Source organism: Herpailurus yagouaroundi, unplaced genomic scaffold, assembly GCF_014898765.1.
Source record: "Herpailurus yagouaroundi ecotype Mexico unplaced genomic scaffold, PumYag 100, whole genome shotgun sequence".
Classification (NCBI taxonomy): Eukaryota; Metazoa; Chordata; class Mammalia; order Carnivora; family Felidae; genus Herpailurus; species Herpailurus yagouaroundi.
Genome location: NW_024412391.1, coordinates 26856609 through 26870460, shown reverse-complemented (window position 1 = coordinate 26870460; position 13852 = coordinate 26856609). Strand labels below are relative to the sequence as shown.

At 35.7% G+C, this 13852-nt stretch overlaps 1 protein-coding gene across 2 annotated transcripts in view; it reads left to right on the top strand.

Annotated features, from left to right (window-relative positions):
• CFTR (CF transmembrane conductance regulator) overlaps positions 1-13852 on the top strand; it is a 187169-nt gene that overhangs the window by 150632 nt on the left and 22685 nt on the right. For both annotated transcript variants that reach the window (XM_040472161.1, XM_040472160.1), the window contains exon 23: positions 10575-10730. In XM_040472161.1, coding sequence (XP_040328095.1) covers positions 10575-10730 — 156 coding nt within the window. The remainder of the gene's footprint in view (positions 1-10574; positions 10731-13852) is intronic.

Below are 13852 nucleotides of genomic sequence, written 5' to 3'. Positions count from 1 at the left end.
CCTTGATGTGAGGGTAATAATAAGAGCTGCTCTAAAGTTAGGAAGAAGCAGTATGTTTAGGCATTTCATAATTCTCTGAACCTTTATATAGAAAATAGGCCATATGTGTTTAGTAACTATTCTTTGCCAGGAATGGTAGGTCTTTGGAAAAATTAAAAATTACTTACATAAGGCTTTGCATATTGCCATTCAAAGAGTGAAACTAATGTTTATCAAGTGTTTATAATGTCCCAAACACCATTTAAAGACATTTATTTGCTATCACATTCAATATTATTATAATTCCAAAGGTAGATATTATTACCCTCTTTGTATAATGGAAGAAACAAGTCCAATTAAGTGAGTGAGTTAGAAAGGATCTTTAAATCCAAATCTGTCTGACTTCGTGGTTCTTTTTCACCTGCTTCCTTTAAAAGAAGAAAAAGGAGGAACCAAAGGAGAAGAAGAGGAGAGAAAAAGAGATATCTGCCCAGAAAATGACCATCTAAAAGGGGAAATGCAAGGTCCACTAAGAACTGAGGCAGGTCACTGTGAAGCTAAAAAAGCTTAAGTTTCAGAGAACTTTACTTGCCTGAGCTCCTTCCAAAGCCCTATACCTAATTTTATATTTATAATTCTAAAATATTTATTCCTAGAAAGAACTACTCCTCCATATTTTATAAACTTCGGGTTCTAAAAATCCTTGTTATACCCTTGAATAAAAGATACATAGGTAAAATTCTAAGGTAAAGAGAAAGGAGTTACTGTCAGTTGGCTGGAAGTTGGGCTATTTAGGGAAAGTTTTCTATAAGAAGTGGCATTTAGAAGGAGACTTTGAGACTTGAACTGTGTATTTGAACAAGCAAGGGTGAGTAAAAAAGGGTGCTATAGGCAGAGAGAATAATACAAGCATGGGCATGTACAGAAAACAATGACTGATTCAGTCAGAATGGGGGATGCATAAAGGATGAAATGGAAGACAGGATTGAAGCAAGATGATGGAAATTACGAATCTTGAGAGCTGAAGCAATAAAGGAAGTTGAAGACTTGGAAGATCCTACTCAGGTTTGCTACTAAATGATTTTTGGTCATCTTCAAGAAAGCAGTTTCTCAAAGTGTTGTTCCCTGCACCAGCATCATCTGCATCAGTTGAAAACTTGTGAAAAATGCATATTCTGAGCCCCACTCAATCCTACTGAATAAAAACTCTGAGTATAGGGACAATGGTCTTTATCACTGATGCATTCCCTTCCAAGCATGAGAGCCCAATTTAAGAGAGCCATTAGGTGTAGAGAAATAAGAGTAGAAGTTCAACTGCAAAGGGTTAGGGAATGGGTGAGTACTGAAGTGAGGAGTTATGTAGAACACCAACATTGGTAGTGAAAAGAGATAGCTGGAACAACTGTATAAGAGGATGGCTCTCTGGAAGAATTTGCCTTTTCACTGTAGAGAAGTATGGTTTTTGTTTTTGTTTTTGTTTTTGTTTTTTGTTTGTTTTGGTTTTTTTTGTTTTGTTTTGTGAGACAGAAGGAAAGCAGATAAGTGGAGTTAAAGAGAACTATTGGGCAGAGGTGGGAAAATGAAGGTGTTCATGTTATACAACCTTGGTCTTTTAAGCCAGTTATAAGGCAAAATCATGGGAGTCAAGTAGTGTCCATCCTGTAACTTTGTTCTTCAGTATTGTGTTGGTTATTCAGGGTCTTTTGCATTTCCATACAAACTTTAGAATCGGTTTGTCAGATCCACCACAAAATAACTTCCTTTTTTATTTTGATTGGGATTGCACTGACTCTATAGACCAAATTGGGAGGAACTGATATCTTGACAATATTGAGTCTTCCTTAACATAAACATGGACCATCTCTCTATTTATTTAATTTTTCTTTGATTTCATTCATCAGAGTTTTATCATTTTCCTCATCTAGATCTTGTACATATTTTCTTATGTTCTAAGTATTTTGTTTTGGGAAGTGCTAATGTAAATGGTAATGTGTTCTTAATTTCAAATTCCTCTTGTTCATTGCTGGTATTTAGGAAAGCAATTGACTTTTGTAGAAGAACTCTGTATCCTACAAGTTTTCTTTAATTACTTATCAGTTCCAGGAGTTTTATTCCTGATTTAGATTTTCTACTTGGATGATAGTCATCTGTGAACAAAGACAATTTTATTTCTTTCTTCCCAGTCTGTATGCCTTTCATTTCCTTTTCTTGTCTTAATGCATTATCTAGGATTTCCAGTATTATGTTGAAAAGGAGTTTTGAGAAGGGGCATCCTTGCCTTGTTCCTGACCTTTGCAGGAAGTCTTTGAGTTTCTCACCCTTACAGGTGATGTTAACTATAGGGTTTTGTAGAAGTTTTTATCAAGTTAAAGAAGTTCCCCTCTTTCCTAGTTTTCTGAGAGTTTTTAACCAGGAATTAGCATTGGATCTTGTCAAATGAATTCTGCATCTATTGTTATAATTGTGTGATTTTTCTTAGCCCATTGATATGATGGATTATATTAATTCATTTTTGAATTTTGAACCAACCTTGTATATCTAGAATAAATCCTACTTGGTCGTGGCGTCTAGTCTCTTTACACGTTGTTGGATTTGATTTGGTAATATTTTGCTGAAGATTTTTGGTTCTATGTACATGAGAAATGTTGATATTTAATGTCTTTGATGGCTTTGGTATTATTTTAATGTTGGCCTCGTAGAATAGTTAGAAGTATTCCCTCTGCTTCTATCTCCTGGAAGAAACTGTAGAGGATTGGTAGAATTTTGACTTTAAATATTTGGTTGAATTCATCAGCGAATCTATCTGGACTTGGAGATTTCTGAATTGGAAGGTTTTTAATGTTGATACAATTTCTTTAAAAGATATGTACCTATTTACATTGCCCATTTCTTCTGGTGTAAGTTTTGAAAGATTGTATCTTTCAAGGAATTGGTCTGTTTCATCTAGATTATCAAACTGGTGGTCATATAGTTGTTCATAGTATTCCTTTATTATTCTCTTACCATGGGGTATATAGTGATGTTCCCTCTTGCAATTGTAATTTGTCAACTCTCATATTTCCTTAGTTAGCATGGCTAGAAGCTTATTAATTTTATTGATCTTTTCAAAGTACCAGTTTTCATTGATTTTCTCTACTGATTTCCTGTTTTCAATTAGTTGATTTTGCTCTAATTTTTATTATTTCTCTTCTGCTTCCTTTGAATTTAACTTGCTCTTTTTTTCCTAGTTTCCTAAGGTAGAAACTTAGATAATTGATTTTAGATATTTCTTCTCTTAGTGCTATAAATTTCTCTCTGTGCTTCTTTTACTGCATGACACAGGATGGCTAGTGTGACCTGGAGTTGGGTATTTTCCTACCCTAGATCACTTGGGTTCTAATAAAAAGCCCAGTTGTTAGACTCTGGTAAAATAGTTTCTCTTGAGGGAGGGCTTGTGAAGAACAAAATTCTCTAATGCTCAGGAGTACTGCAAAATTGTTGCTTCCCCCCTTCTCCTGCTGGATGCACCAAAGGATTTTTCTGTATTTTTTACTGTGAGATGGTAAAACTGGTTGGGCCCCTGGAGCTAATACTCACAAAAGTCTGGGAGCCCTTCTACAAATGTCCTCTTCTGGATGTTTTTACTCTCAGTCTTGTCTACACTGAGCCTCCAGTAATTTGTTAGTTACAGCTTAGGGTTTTTCAGTCTGATTCTGGTTTCCGCAGAGGTTTCTGATCATGGTTTCTTTTCTAGTAAATTGTGATTCTCTGTGTCTGTCTGTCTGTCTCTCCATTTATGATGGCTACAGTTTGTTGTATGTCTTCACTCTGTAATAGATGTAATAAGGCTTTTGATTCTTCAGTTTGCTTAGCTTTTTACTTGTTTTTAGGCCAGAGTGATGACATTCAAGTTCCTTATATTTTGGACCAGAAACCAGAAGTCCTGTTTTTTCATCTTTTAATCCCTTTGCTTAGAATATGTTAAATGCTTGCATGAATGAATAGCTTATACCTACTTCTAGGTCATATGATTGATTAAAGTAGGAACTGATTCTTAATATGTTATTCTGAGCAGCTCTCTTTAAGATTGTTATTTCTACTGCCTTGCCCTTAGGACCTATAACAGCATGTTGCAAACTATAACAAGATGCCTCAAACATACTTCTTGCATGCTGAATTAAGAAGACTCAAATTCAGTATACTATTTTGACTACCCAAAAGTTCTGCAAGATCAGCTGTGGCCTAATTCATCTTCTTGAAAAAAAAAATTGGAAAGGACTTAAATGGACATTTCTTGTTTAATTTTTAATGGAATTCAGCATTCTTGGTTAGATCGTGTGCCTGAGTCCATTTGGGATTCTATTGCAAGATATCTTGGGCTGGGTGGCTTATAAACAACACACGTTTATTTCTCACACTTCTAGAGTCTGGGAAGTCCAAGATCATGGTGCCAGAAAATTCATTGTCTAGTGAGAACCCACTTCCTCATAGATGTCTGTCTTGTCATTGTAACCTCATATGGTAGAAGGGGTGAGGGAGCTTCCTGGGGTTTCTTTATAAGGGCATTAATCTCATTCATGAGGGTTACACCCTCATGACCTAACCACCTCCCAAAGTCCTCACATTGGAGGTTAGGATTTCAACATATGAATGTGGGAGAAACACAAATATTAAGCCCATAGCATGATGAAAATATTTCAAAAATCAAAATTTTAAGCAGAAAAGTTATTCAGTCTTCATATTAAAGCACTTTGTCCATGACATTTATTTTATGGAAGAGATGTTCTATTATCTTCTTTGCTCTTAATTTAGGCCTTTACTTCATAGAGCCCGTACTTTAAATTTTATTTTCAATGCGTGAGAAATATAGCAGGTATTTCACAACCTTTACTTTGATTAAAAAAACAATTTTTCTTTTTTTTAAGTTTATTTATTTATTTTGAGAGAATAAGAAAGTGAGAGAGAGAGAGAGAGAGAGAGAGAGAGCAGGGGAGAGGCAGAGAGAGAGAGGGAGAGAGAGAATCCCAAACAGGCTCCACACCATCAAGACAGAACCTGATGCAGGACTGTCTCACAACCATGAGATCATGACTTGGGCCAAAGTCAGGAATTGGATGCTTAACTGACTGAGCCACCCAGGCACTCCTAAAACTACTTTTCTTTTTAATCTCAAATAGTTGTTGTCTTGAAAGCTTTTGACTTTTTGCCTGAATTTTAATATCTAGATTAAATGAGAAAACTCTTCCCCCAATGAGAAAACTCTTTGTTTTTTCCTTTTCTGTTCTTCTCAAAATGCAGGCTGGGATTCTAATTTGGAGCCACGTCCTTCATGATAAACGTAGACTTATCAAAATGCCTTAGATGGTATTTTGTGTCTATCACAGTACTGGACAGTCCCCTGGTTACACAGCTATTTAATAGTACTTCAAGATCTATTCTTTTGGGTGAGCTTACCTGCCTTCTTTATTTGTAGCCTCTTCAAAATACTGCAATGCCAGAAGCAGTTAAATCAGTATCAAGGGTTCAGATCATAGCAGCATTAACACTTAAATGTCTATTTGACTTTTTAAACACATATGGCATTCCATCTTGATAAAAATTGGTATTGAGTAACTGAATCATTTAGTAGTTTACCCTGGAGTTATGAGGAGCATATTCTCAAGAACTTATTTTATTAAGAATTATATTTTATTAATAGTAAACATATAAAAGGTGCACTTATTATCACTTTGTGGATCTACATTTTATTTTGTTTGGTATCATGATTTCTGGAGACCACAAGGAGATGAAAAATAATTATAGCAGATTTCAATATATTGCAATAGTAGACTAGTAAATCAGGTACTCTGAAAAGAATGTACTTAGATTGTTTTATTCATGGTGCAATGAAGTTACAGTTAGCACCAAATTCAACATTATTTAGCTCTCCACATAATATTTTGATTTGTCTTGATCCAAAATTCGCAGAAAGGAAGTTCACTGAAGTTACTAGAAGTCACTGACTTGGAATTAGGATATACCTTAAAATCTCATTTGCAGGAAGTACACTGATCCTATTCAACAGATCACTGAGAAGCCTGGAAAAACAAATCCCGGAAAGGAATTATTATGTGCCAATTATATAAACAAAAAGACTTTGTTAGGTATGGACCAATAAGATTCTTTGCAGTTAAAAACATGTCAGACACAATGCAATATCGGCAGTTCAATAATACAGAAGAAGCAGCGAAAAGCTAAAAACTTTAAAGCTAAACATAAGATTTACACTTTGCCTCTCAATTTACTCCTATACCGACATAAAAACGGAGTTTTCTAAAAATTTCAATATGTGCTGTTTGAAAGAGAACATGGTCATTTATCTCGGTTATTAGAACCTTGACTAATCATATGGGGTTCTGGACCTCAAGGTACTTTTTGTAAAAAAATTGTGCTATCACCCTATTATTATTTTTCTATTTATTTTTTTAAAGTTTTTATTTAAATTCCAGTTAGCTAACATAGAGTTTAATGTTAATTTCAGAGGTACAATATCACTTCCATACACTTCCATACACTTCCATATCACTTCCATACAACACCCCGTGCTCATCACAAGTACACTCCTTAATCACTGTCACCTATTTTCCCATCCCCCCACCCACCTCCTCTCTGGTAACCATCAGTTTGTCTCTATAGTTAAGACTGTTTCTTGTTTGCCTCTCTCTTGTTTTCCTCTTTCTTGTTTCTGTTTGCTTCTCTCTTTTTTCCCTTTGCTCATTTTATTTTGTTTCTTAAATTCCACATATGAGTGAAATCATGTGGAATTTGTCCTTCTCTGACTGACTTAGTTTACTTAGCATGATACTCTAGCTCCATCCATGTCATTGAAAATGACAAGATTTCATTCTTTTTTATGGCTGAGCCATATTCCATTATGTATGTATGTATGTATGTATGCATGTTTGTATCTATGTGTGTATATACTTATACCACATCTTCCTTATCCATTCATCAGTTGTTGAACACTTGGGCTATTCCCATAATTTGGCTATTGTTGATAATGTTGCTATAAATATCAGGGTGTATGTATCCCTTTGAACTAACGTTTTTGTATTCCTTGGGTAAATACCTAGTCGTGTGATAGCTGGACTGTAGGATAGCTCTAGTTTTAACTTTCTGAGGAACCTCCATACTGTTTTCCACAGCGGAAAGTTTACCACAGTGCAAGTGCAAGACAGTTCCCCTTTCTTCACACTGTCACCAAAAACTGTTGTTTCTTGTGTTACTGATTTTAGCCATTCTGACAGGTGTGAGGTGATATCTCATTGTAGTTTTGATTTGTATTTCCCTGATGATGAGCAATGAACATTTTTTCATGTGTCTGTTGGCCATCTGGATGTCTTCTTTGGAGAAAAGTCTATTCATGTCTTCTGCCCATTTTTAGTTGGATTATTCATTTTTTGGATGTTAAGTTTTAAAAGTTCTTTAGATATTTTAGATACAAACCCTTTATGAGATATGTCATTTACAAATATCTTCTCCTACCCTGTACGTTGCCTTTTAGTTTTATTGATTATTTCCTCTACTGTTCAGAAGTTTTTTATGTTGATGTCATTCCAATAGTTTATCTTTGCTTTTGTTTCCTTTGTACCTGGAAACGTATCTAGAAAAAAGTTGCTATGGCCAATGTCAAAGAGGTTATTGCCTGTGCTCTCTTATAGGATTTTATGGTTTCAGGTCTCACATGTAGGCCTTGCATCCATTTTGAATTTATTTTTGTGTATGGTATAAGAAAGTGGTCCAGTTTCTTTCTTTTGCATGTTGCTTTCCAGTTTTCCCAGCACCATTTTTTGAAGAGACTGTCTTTTTACCATTGGGCATTCTTTCCTGCTTTGTTGAAGATTAACTGACCAGATAGTTGTGGGTTACTTCTGGGTTTCCTATTCCGTTTCATTGATTTATGTGTCTCCTTTTGTGCCAATACCATACTGTTTTGATCACTACAGCTTTGTAATATAACTTAAAGTCCAGGATTGTGATGCCTCCAGCTTTGCTTTTCTTTTTCAAGGTTGCTTTGGCTTTTGGTGTGTGTGTGTGTGTGTGTGTGTGTGTGTGTGTGTGTGTGTGTGTGGTTTCATGCAAATTTTAGGATTGTTTGTTCTAACTCCATGAAAAAGACTGTTGGTATTTTGATAGGGATTGCATTAAATGTGTAGATTGCTTTGGGTGCTATAGACATTTTAACAATATTTGTTCTTCCAACCCATGAGCATGGAATGTCTTTCCATTTGTTTGTGTCATCTTAAATTTCTCTCATCAGTGTTTTATACTTTTCAGAGTAGAGGTCCTTCACCTCTTTGGTTAGGTTCACTCCTAAGTATCTTATTATTTGGGGTGCAATTGTAAATGATATTATTTTCTTAATTTCTCTTTCTAGTGTTTCACTATTGGTGCATAGAAATGCAACAGATTTCTGTACATTGATTTTGTATCCTGTGACTTTACTAAATTCGTGTGTCAGGTCTAGCAATTTTTTGGTGGAGTCTTTTGGGTTTTCTATATAGACTATCATGTCATCTGCAAATAGTGAAATTTTTACTGCTCCCTTGCCAGTCTGAATGCCTTTTATTTCTTTTTGTTGTCTGATTAAATTTGTGACATGACTTTAAAGTAAATCACTTTCTCTTATTGAACTTCCCTTCCCCTATACCTCATATAGGCATATTCAGATTGCTTATAAAAGTTTTACTGTTGTGTTTCAAAAATCATAACATATGATGAATATGTTTGTAAAGCATGGGCTGATTCAGAAATGGAGGTGTGCATATGAAATTTCACAAGATTTTTAATTAAGAGTTGATCTTGTAATTCACCAAAATTAACTAAATTTGTTTTCTTGTTAGATCAACTAAATAAGTTTGTCTATTCATCTGCCTTCTCTCCCTCCTTCTTCCTTTTCCTCTCTTCCTTCCTCCCTTCTTTCCATCCATCCATCCATCCATCCATCCATCCATCCACCCAATCCATGTGTCTGTTTATCCATTCATTCATCCTTCCACCTGATTGTCCCTCAGTGAATCCAAACAAGTATTTATTGAGAATTTTATGTGAACCCATCACATTGGAAGGTGCTGAGAATTCAATGGAAACACAGACCACCCTGTGCTTATTAAACTTAAATTCTTGGTGTTAACACAAATAATAACCAAGAAAAAAATAAGTAAAATATTACTGATTCTGATTAGCAGTATGAAGAACCTCAAAAGGGTGTGGTGTATAGATTGTGGTTTATCTTATTTTCTCAGTTGTCTCAGATAACAAGCATTTGTGAAAGGCTCATTACAGAGCTCTTATGAACAAAAGACATGGTGTCATTATTGTTTACCAATTTATCCCAAATGCCTAGTTTATTACCAGATTCTTAATAAGTATTCAGAAAGTTATTACTGCAGATTGTTATGAGCTCTAAAGTATTCTTTGTGGTCCATGAACTGGTTCTGGTTTATAAGCTGTTTGGGGTCTCTGATAAGTATAGGAATTGAGAGTAAACATGTAGAAATTCATTTTTATTATCTTTTCTTTTTTAAAGTACTGATTTGCAATGGACTAGATACAAATAAACAAAACTTTTCTTTGCCACAGATAGTATAAAAAGCATTACTGTAAAAGACCATTGGCCCAGCTGTCCTATAAAAAAAAGTTAAATGATAAAAGAGAAAGAGAAATCAAATAAAAGGAAAGAAGTGTACATTTATTCAGTGCTACTAAATATCAGGCTGTTATTCAGTATTCAGTTAATGACTGCAGGAATGTTCTATCCCACTTAAAGCATCTCCTTCCAAGTGCTGGATCTAAGCCCACGTGGAACACAGACTTGAGGTCCCTGTGGGCTACCTGAAGCACCTGATCTCCCCTTGAAATGCCTGGAGTTCTCACTTCTGTTTTACGCTTTTACAGTCTTTTAGTAACAAGAATAGTTGTTTTCTTAATATCCTTTTTGCTTCTCCAGATTTTCTTCCTGCCAGTCAGCATAGATGTAAGAATGCAATCTGACAGCTGTCCAAGTGCCTATGTACTGAATGGCAAGGTTCAGCCTGCCCTCTCTGGGAACATAGAGCTCACTGAACTTATTCTTGTTTATGGTCAGGCCTAAACTTGTGCTTCCTTTATGAGGGGAAGTATCTACGTGTTAGAACTATTTCAGATTCATTCATTTTCAAGCTCATATTCATTCAGGAACTAGATCAAACTATATAGGTCCCTGCTTTTGGCTTAAGGCCATCCTTAGAAATGGTATGCATTAAGACACTGTATGTTTGTTTTCCTTGATGCAAAATGGGCGATTTTTCACCTTTTTGCCATTAGTAAAGGTCAGTGATAAATGAAAGGTCCAGAATGAAGAGTCCAATTCCATATGGCCAGTTTCTATATTCTCCTCCAGGGTTGCTCTGCCTAAGATCAATATTGGTCAGAACTGAGAGTGTACAGAAAGCTTTGAATGAGTAAGTTGAAATCTTCCCCTGGTAATGTTAAAAAAAAACTGTTCTGATATTTTTTATTGAAGCATAATACCAGGTAACATTTCTGGTATGGTATCTGTATGTCACAGGAGTAATTCTATCCCTCTTGTTTTCTAGGTGGGCCTCTTGGGAAGAACTGGATCAGGGAAGAGTACTTTGTTATCGGCTCTTTTGAGACTGCTGAATACTGAAGGAGAAATCCAAATAGATGGTGTGTCTTGGTATTCGATACCTTTGCAAGAGTGGAGGAAAGCCTTTGGGGTGATCCCCCAGGTAAGTCAGAATGACTTGGTCAAGAAAGAAAAGCGGCTAAATAGACATTTTTTTTTACCATTATTTGACCCTTCAACTCAAAACAATCACATTTTCTTGTAAAAATATATTTATTTATTGCTGTCTTTTTTACCGCAATGTAACCTTTTCATGGGGAAAAAGAAAACCATCTCTGAAAGTTTGGAACTCTATGCCATATAGTTATTGAACTATTAATAGTTTTGATAGTGTCTCCCAGAAGATGCAATCCATGGTGGGAGCCTGGGACTTCATCTTTAATCAGCTTTTTCCCCCTCCTTCAGTGGTCTGAGCTCCAAGTTAGCCATCACAGCAGGCTGAGAAATGCTTTTCAAGATATAAATTATGCTGCTGCTGGAGGAAGAAGCACTTGGAAGCAGCAAGGAATGGAATTGAAAATAAAAAGTGTAGTGATTGGTTTTTGTTCTTTGGATAAAATGAACCATGTCAGATTAATCTGTAGCTATTTTTTTTTTAAATGTCACTCTTTGATTTCGGTCACAAAGGATCTCTGGCTTCACTGGCTTGGTTGCATTCTATCCGTGTCATTGTACAAGAGGATTTCTTACATATGAGAGAAATAGCAGCTGTTCTAGTTTAAAATGATCTCAGTGGAAACCAAGGAATGTCTTTACTGAAGCAGAATCTGAAAGGCATGTGTTGCATTTCTACTGGCATTTGCCTTCTTTTCTGTGGGCATTATTCACTGTTTTAGTTACCACATTGCTCCTTTTGTCCTAATAGTATAAATCCATTCTACTAGCACATTCTAACAATTGTCTACTTTTAACACAAAATTAAAATACCAGGACCATCTCCAGGTAGATTGACTATAAATCTAGCCTGAGAAAAAAGCTTGAGGTAATCTTGATGGATTACCTCAGTGGAACATTTGCTTTTCTCAACTAATGAGGCACTAAATATTGTAACTGCTAGACTGATGTTTTTAATTTTTTTGTCTAGACTTTGCCATATTGCCAGAAGCTGATTCCTGGTGGAACTTTTCAAAAGCAATATTGTTTTTTCAGACCAAAAAAAAAAAAAAAAAAAAAGATTGACAGATGGCCTAAAGATAAACACTGGGAATATGAGCATCCCAAGGTGATAACCTTAGGCAAGAGAGCGATGTTAAAGAACACAGGATAGAATCTGGTTGTCCAAGAAGCGTTGCCGTTCATTTGACTCTGAGTCTCCTGGTCCCATTTTTAATTGCAGTAGTGAAGCTTTTGTTTTGCTGTCATTCTTATTCATACAAATTGACTCTAAAAATTAATTCCAGTGGAATCCTTTGTTTATCTGCCATTTTGATAGATTTTTTAAAAAATATATATGTTCTGTTTAGGAACCTAAATATGCAAGACCTGGAGGGAAACCATGTGAACCAGAGTTATGAAAATTCTTTATATTGCCTTTCTGCTAAAGTAAATCTTTCAAACCTGCCTTTTCTCATTTTCCCTCTTCTATGGCTTCAAGCTTCATAAAATAATATAAACTGAACAAAAAATACTTTGGGATCCGCCGTCAAAAATGTGTGATCATGTTAATGTAGGTGCATCTCATTAGATTATAACCCTGGTTTCTGGGACTGTCTGCTAGTATCACAGGGATATCTGTAGAAAAATGTACTATTTTTTCTACAGTGACATCTTGAGAATATTGAGTGCCCAAGAAATAGAGGGCAAACTCCTCATACCTTTTTAATATCCAAACTAGAAGATGCTTTTATTTTCCTAACTTTGCTTTAGAAGTTCAAATTAAGTAATTTTTTCTTCTTTGCCTACAATTTGATCTTTAAAAAGAAAGAAGGAAGGAAGAAGTGATTAAAAATCCAAGAAGAGCTGTTGGGGTGCCTGGATGGCTCAGTCATTAAGTGTCTGACTCTTGATTTTGGCTCATGTCACGGTCTCAAGGTTTCGTGGATTCTAGCCCTTCATCGGGCTCTGCACTGATGGCACAGAGCCTGCTTCAGATACTCTCTTTATCCTTCTTTCTGTTCACCTCCCCCATTCACATTCTCTCTCTCTGAAAATAAATAAATAAACCTAAAACAAAATCTGAGAAGAACTGGTTTTGCTTGCCTTTCTACTTTTCTTCATTCCATATTTCTGACCTTGCAAGAGCATCTCTGTCATGGAGACATCCGATCTCTCTGGGTCAGTCACTTGTTTTTAGTCACATGAAACAGGACCTTTGAACAAAAACCTTTTGTCCCCATCATAGTAATCCTGAGACATCAGCTATGGAGTCACAAGATGTCATTAGTTTGGGCAAGTTCTTGCTCTGTGTTTGTGTGTGTGCGCATGTGTGTGTACACATGTGTGCGCATATGTGTGCATTCTCTCCTATAGCTAGAAAGCAATCTTTGAAATTGCACCAGCCTGGAGAAAAGGGTACTGTGTACATTTCAAGGTGGAGCCTTCTTTGTTTCATTTTGCCTGTGAGTTCTGGGGACATGGAGAGGAAGCATTGAGGCCTATAGTCAGAGCCCCATTGCCTTAGACAAATCAAACACTAAGACTTGAAATTGTTTATCAGCCTGGAACTTTGCTAAGTACTTTATTCTTGAAAGACAGAAAAAAATAATTTTTAATGTATTTGCAAGCTTCAGTTACAACTTGGAAAGACTGCAAGCTCTTCTGAGCAAATAATTAGGGCTATACTTGCAAGACCACATAACCTGAAATTAATCCATGCGCACATGACTTCCACCATGGAACATCTTTTGCTGTGAAGGATATCAGATAGGGCCAAAACATGTATCTGTAGGTCTGAGCAATGAAATTGGGAGTGCAGCAGCAGTTCTCATTCAGTTTAATAATAATTAACAATTTAATAATTAGTTGTGAAATTCCCATATGCTTAAATTATAGCATAATATCATTCTATATACTATAAATTCTACAGTTATGTGAAAAGTATTGAGGTCCCAATCCCACCTATGAGCTTTCAGTGAGAAGCTCAAAACTGAACTCGTTGCCATAAGTTAGATCAAAAGAAGAAACCAAACTAATAAACCAAAGAAAGTTAATTAAATATAGTTATGAGTCAAGGTAGGCTTGTTCAGGGAGTGCTGTGGGTAATTATGAGAGTGAATACAGTTGTAA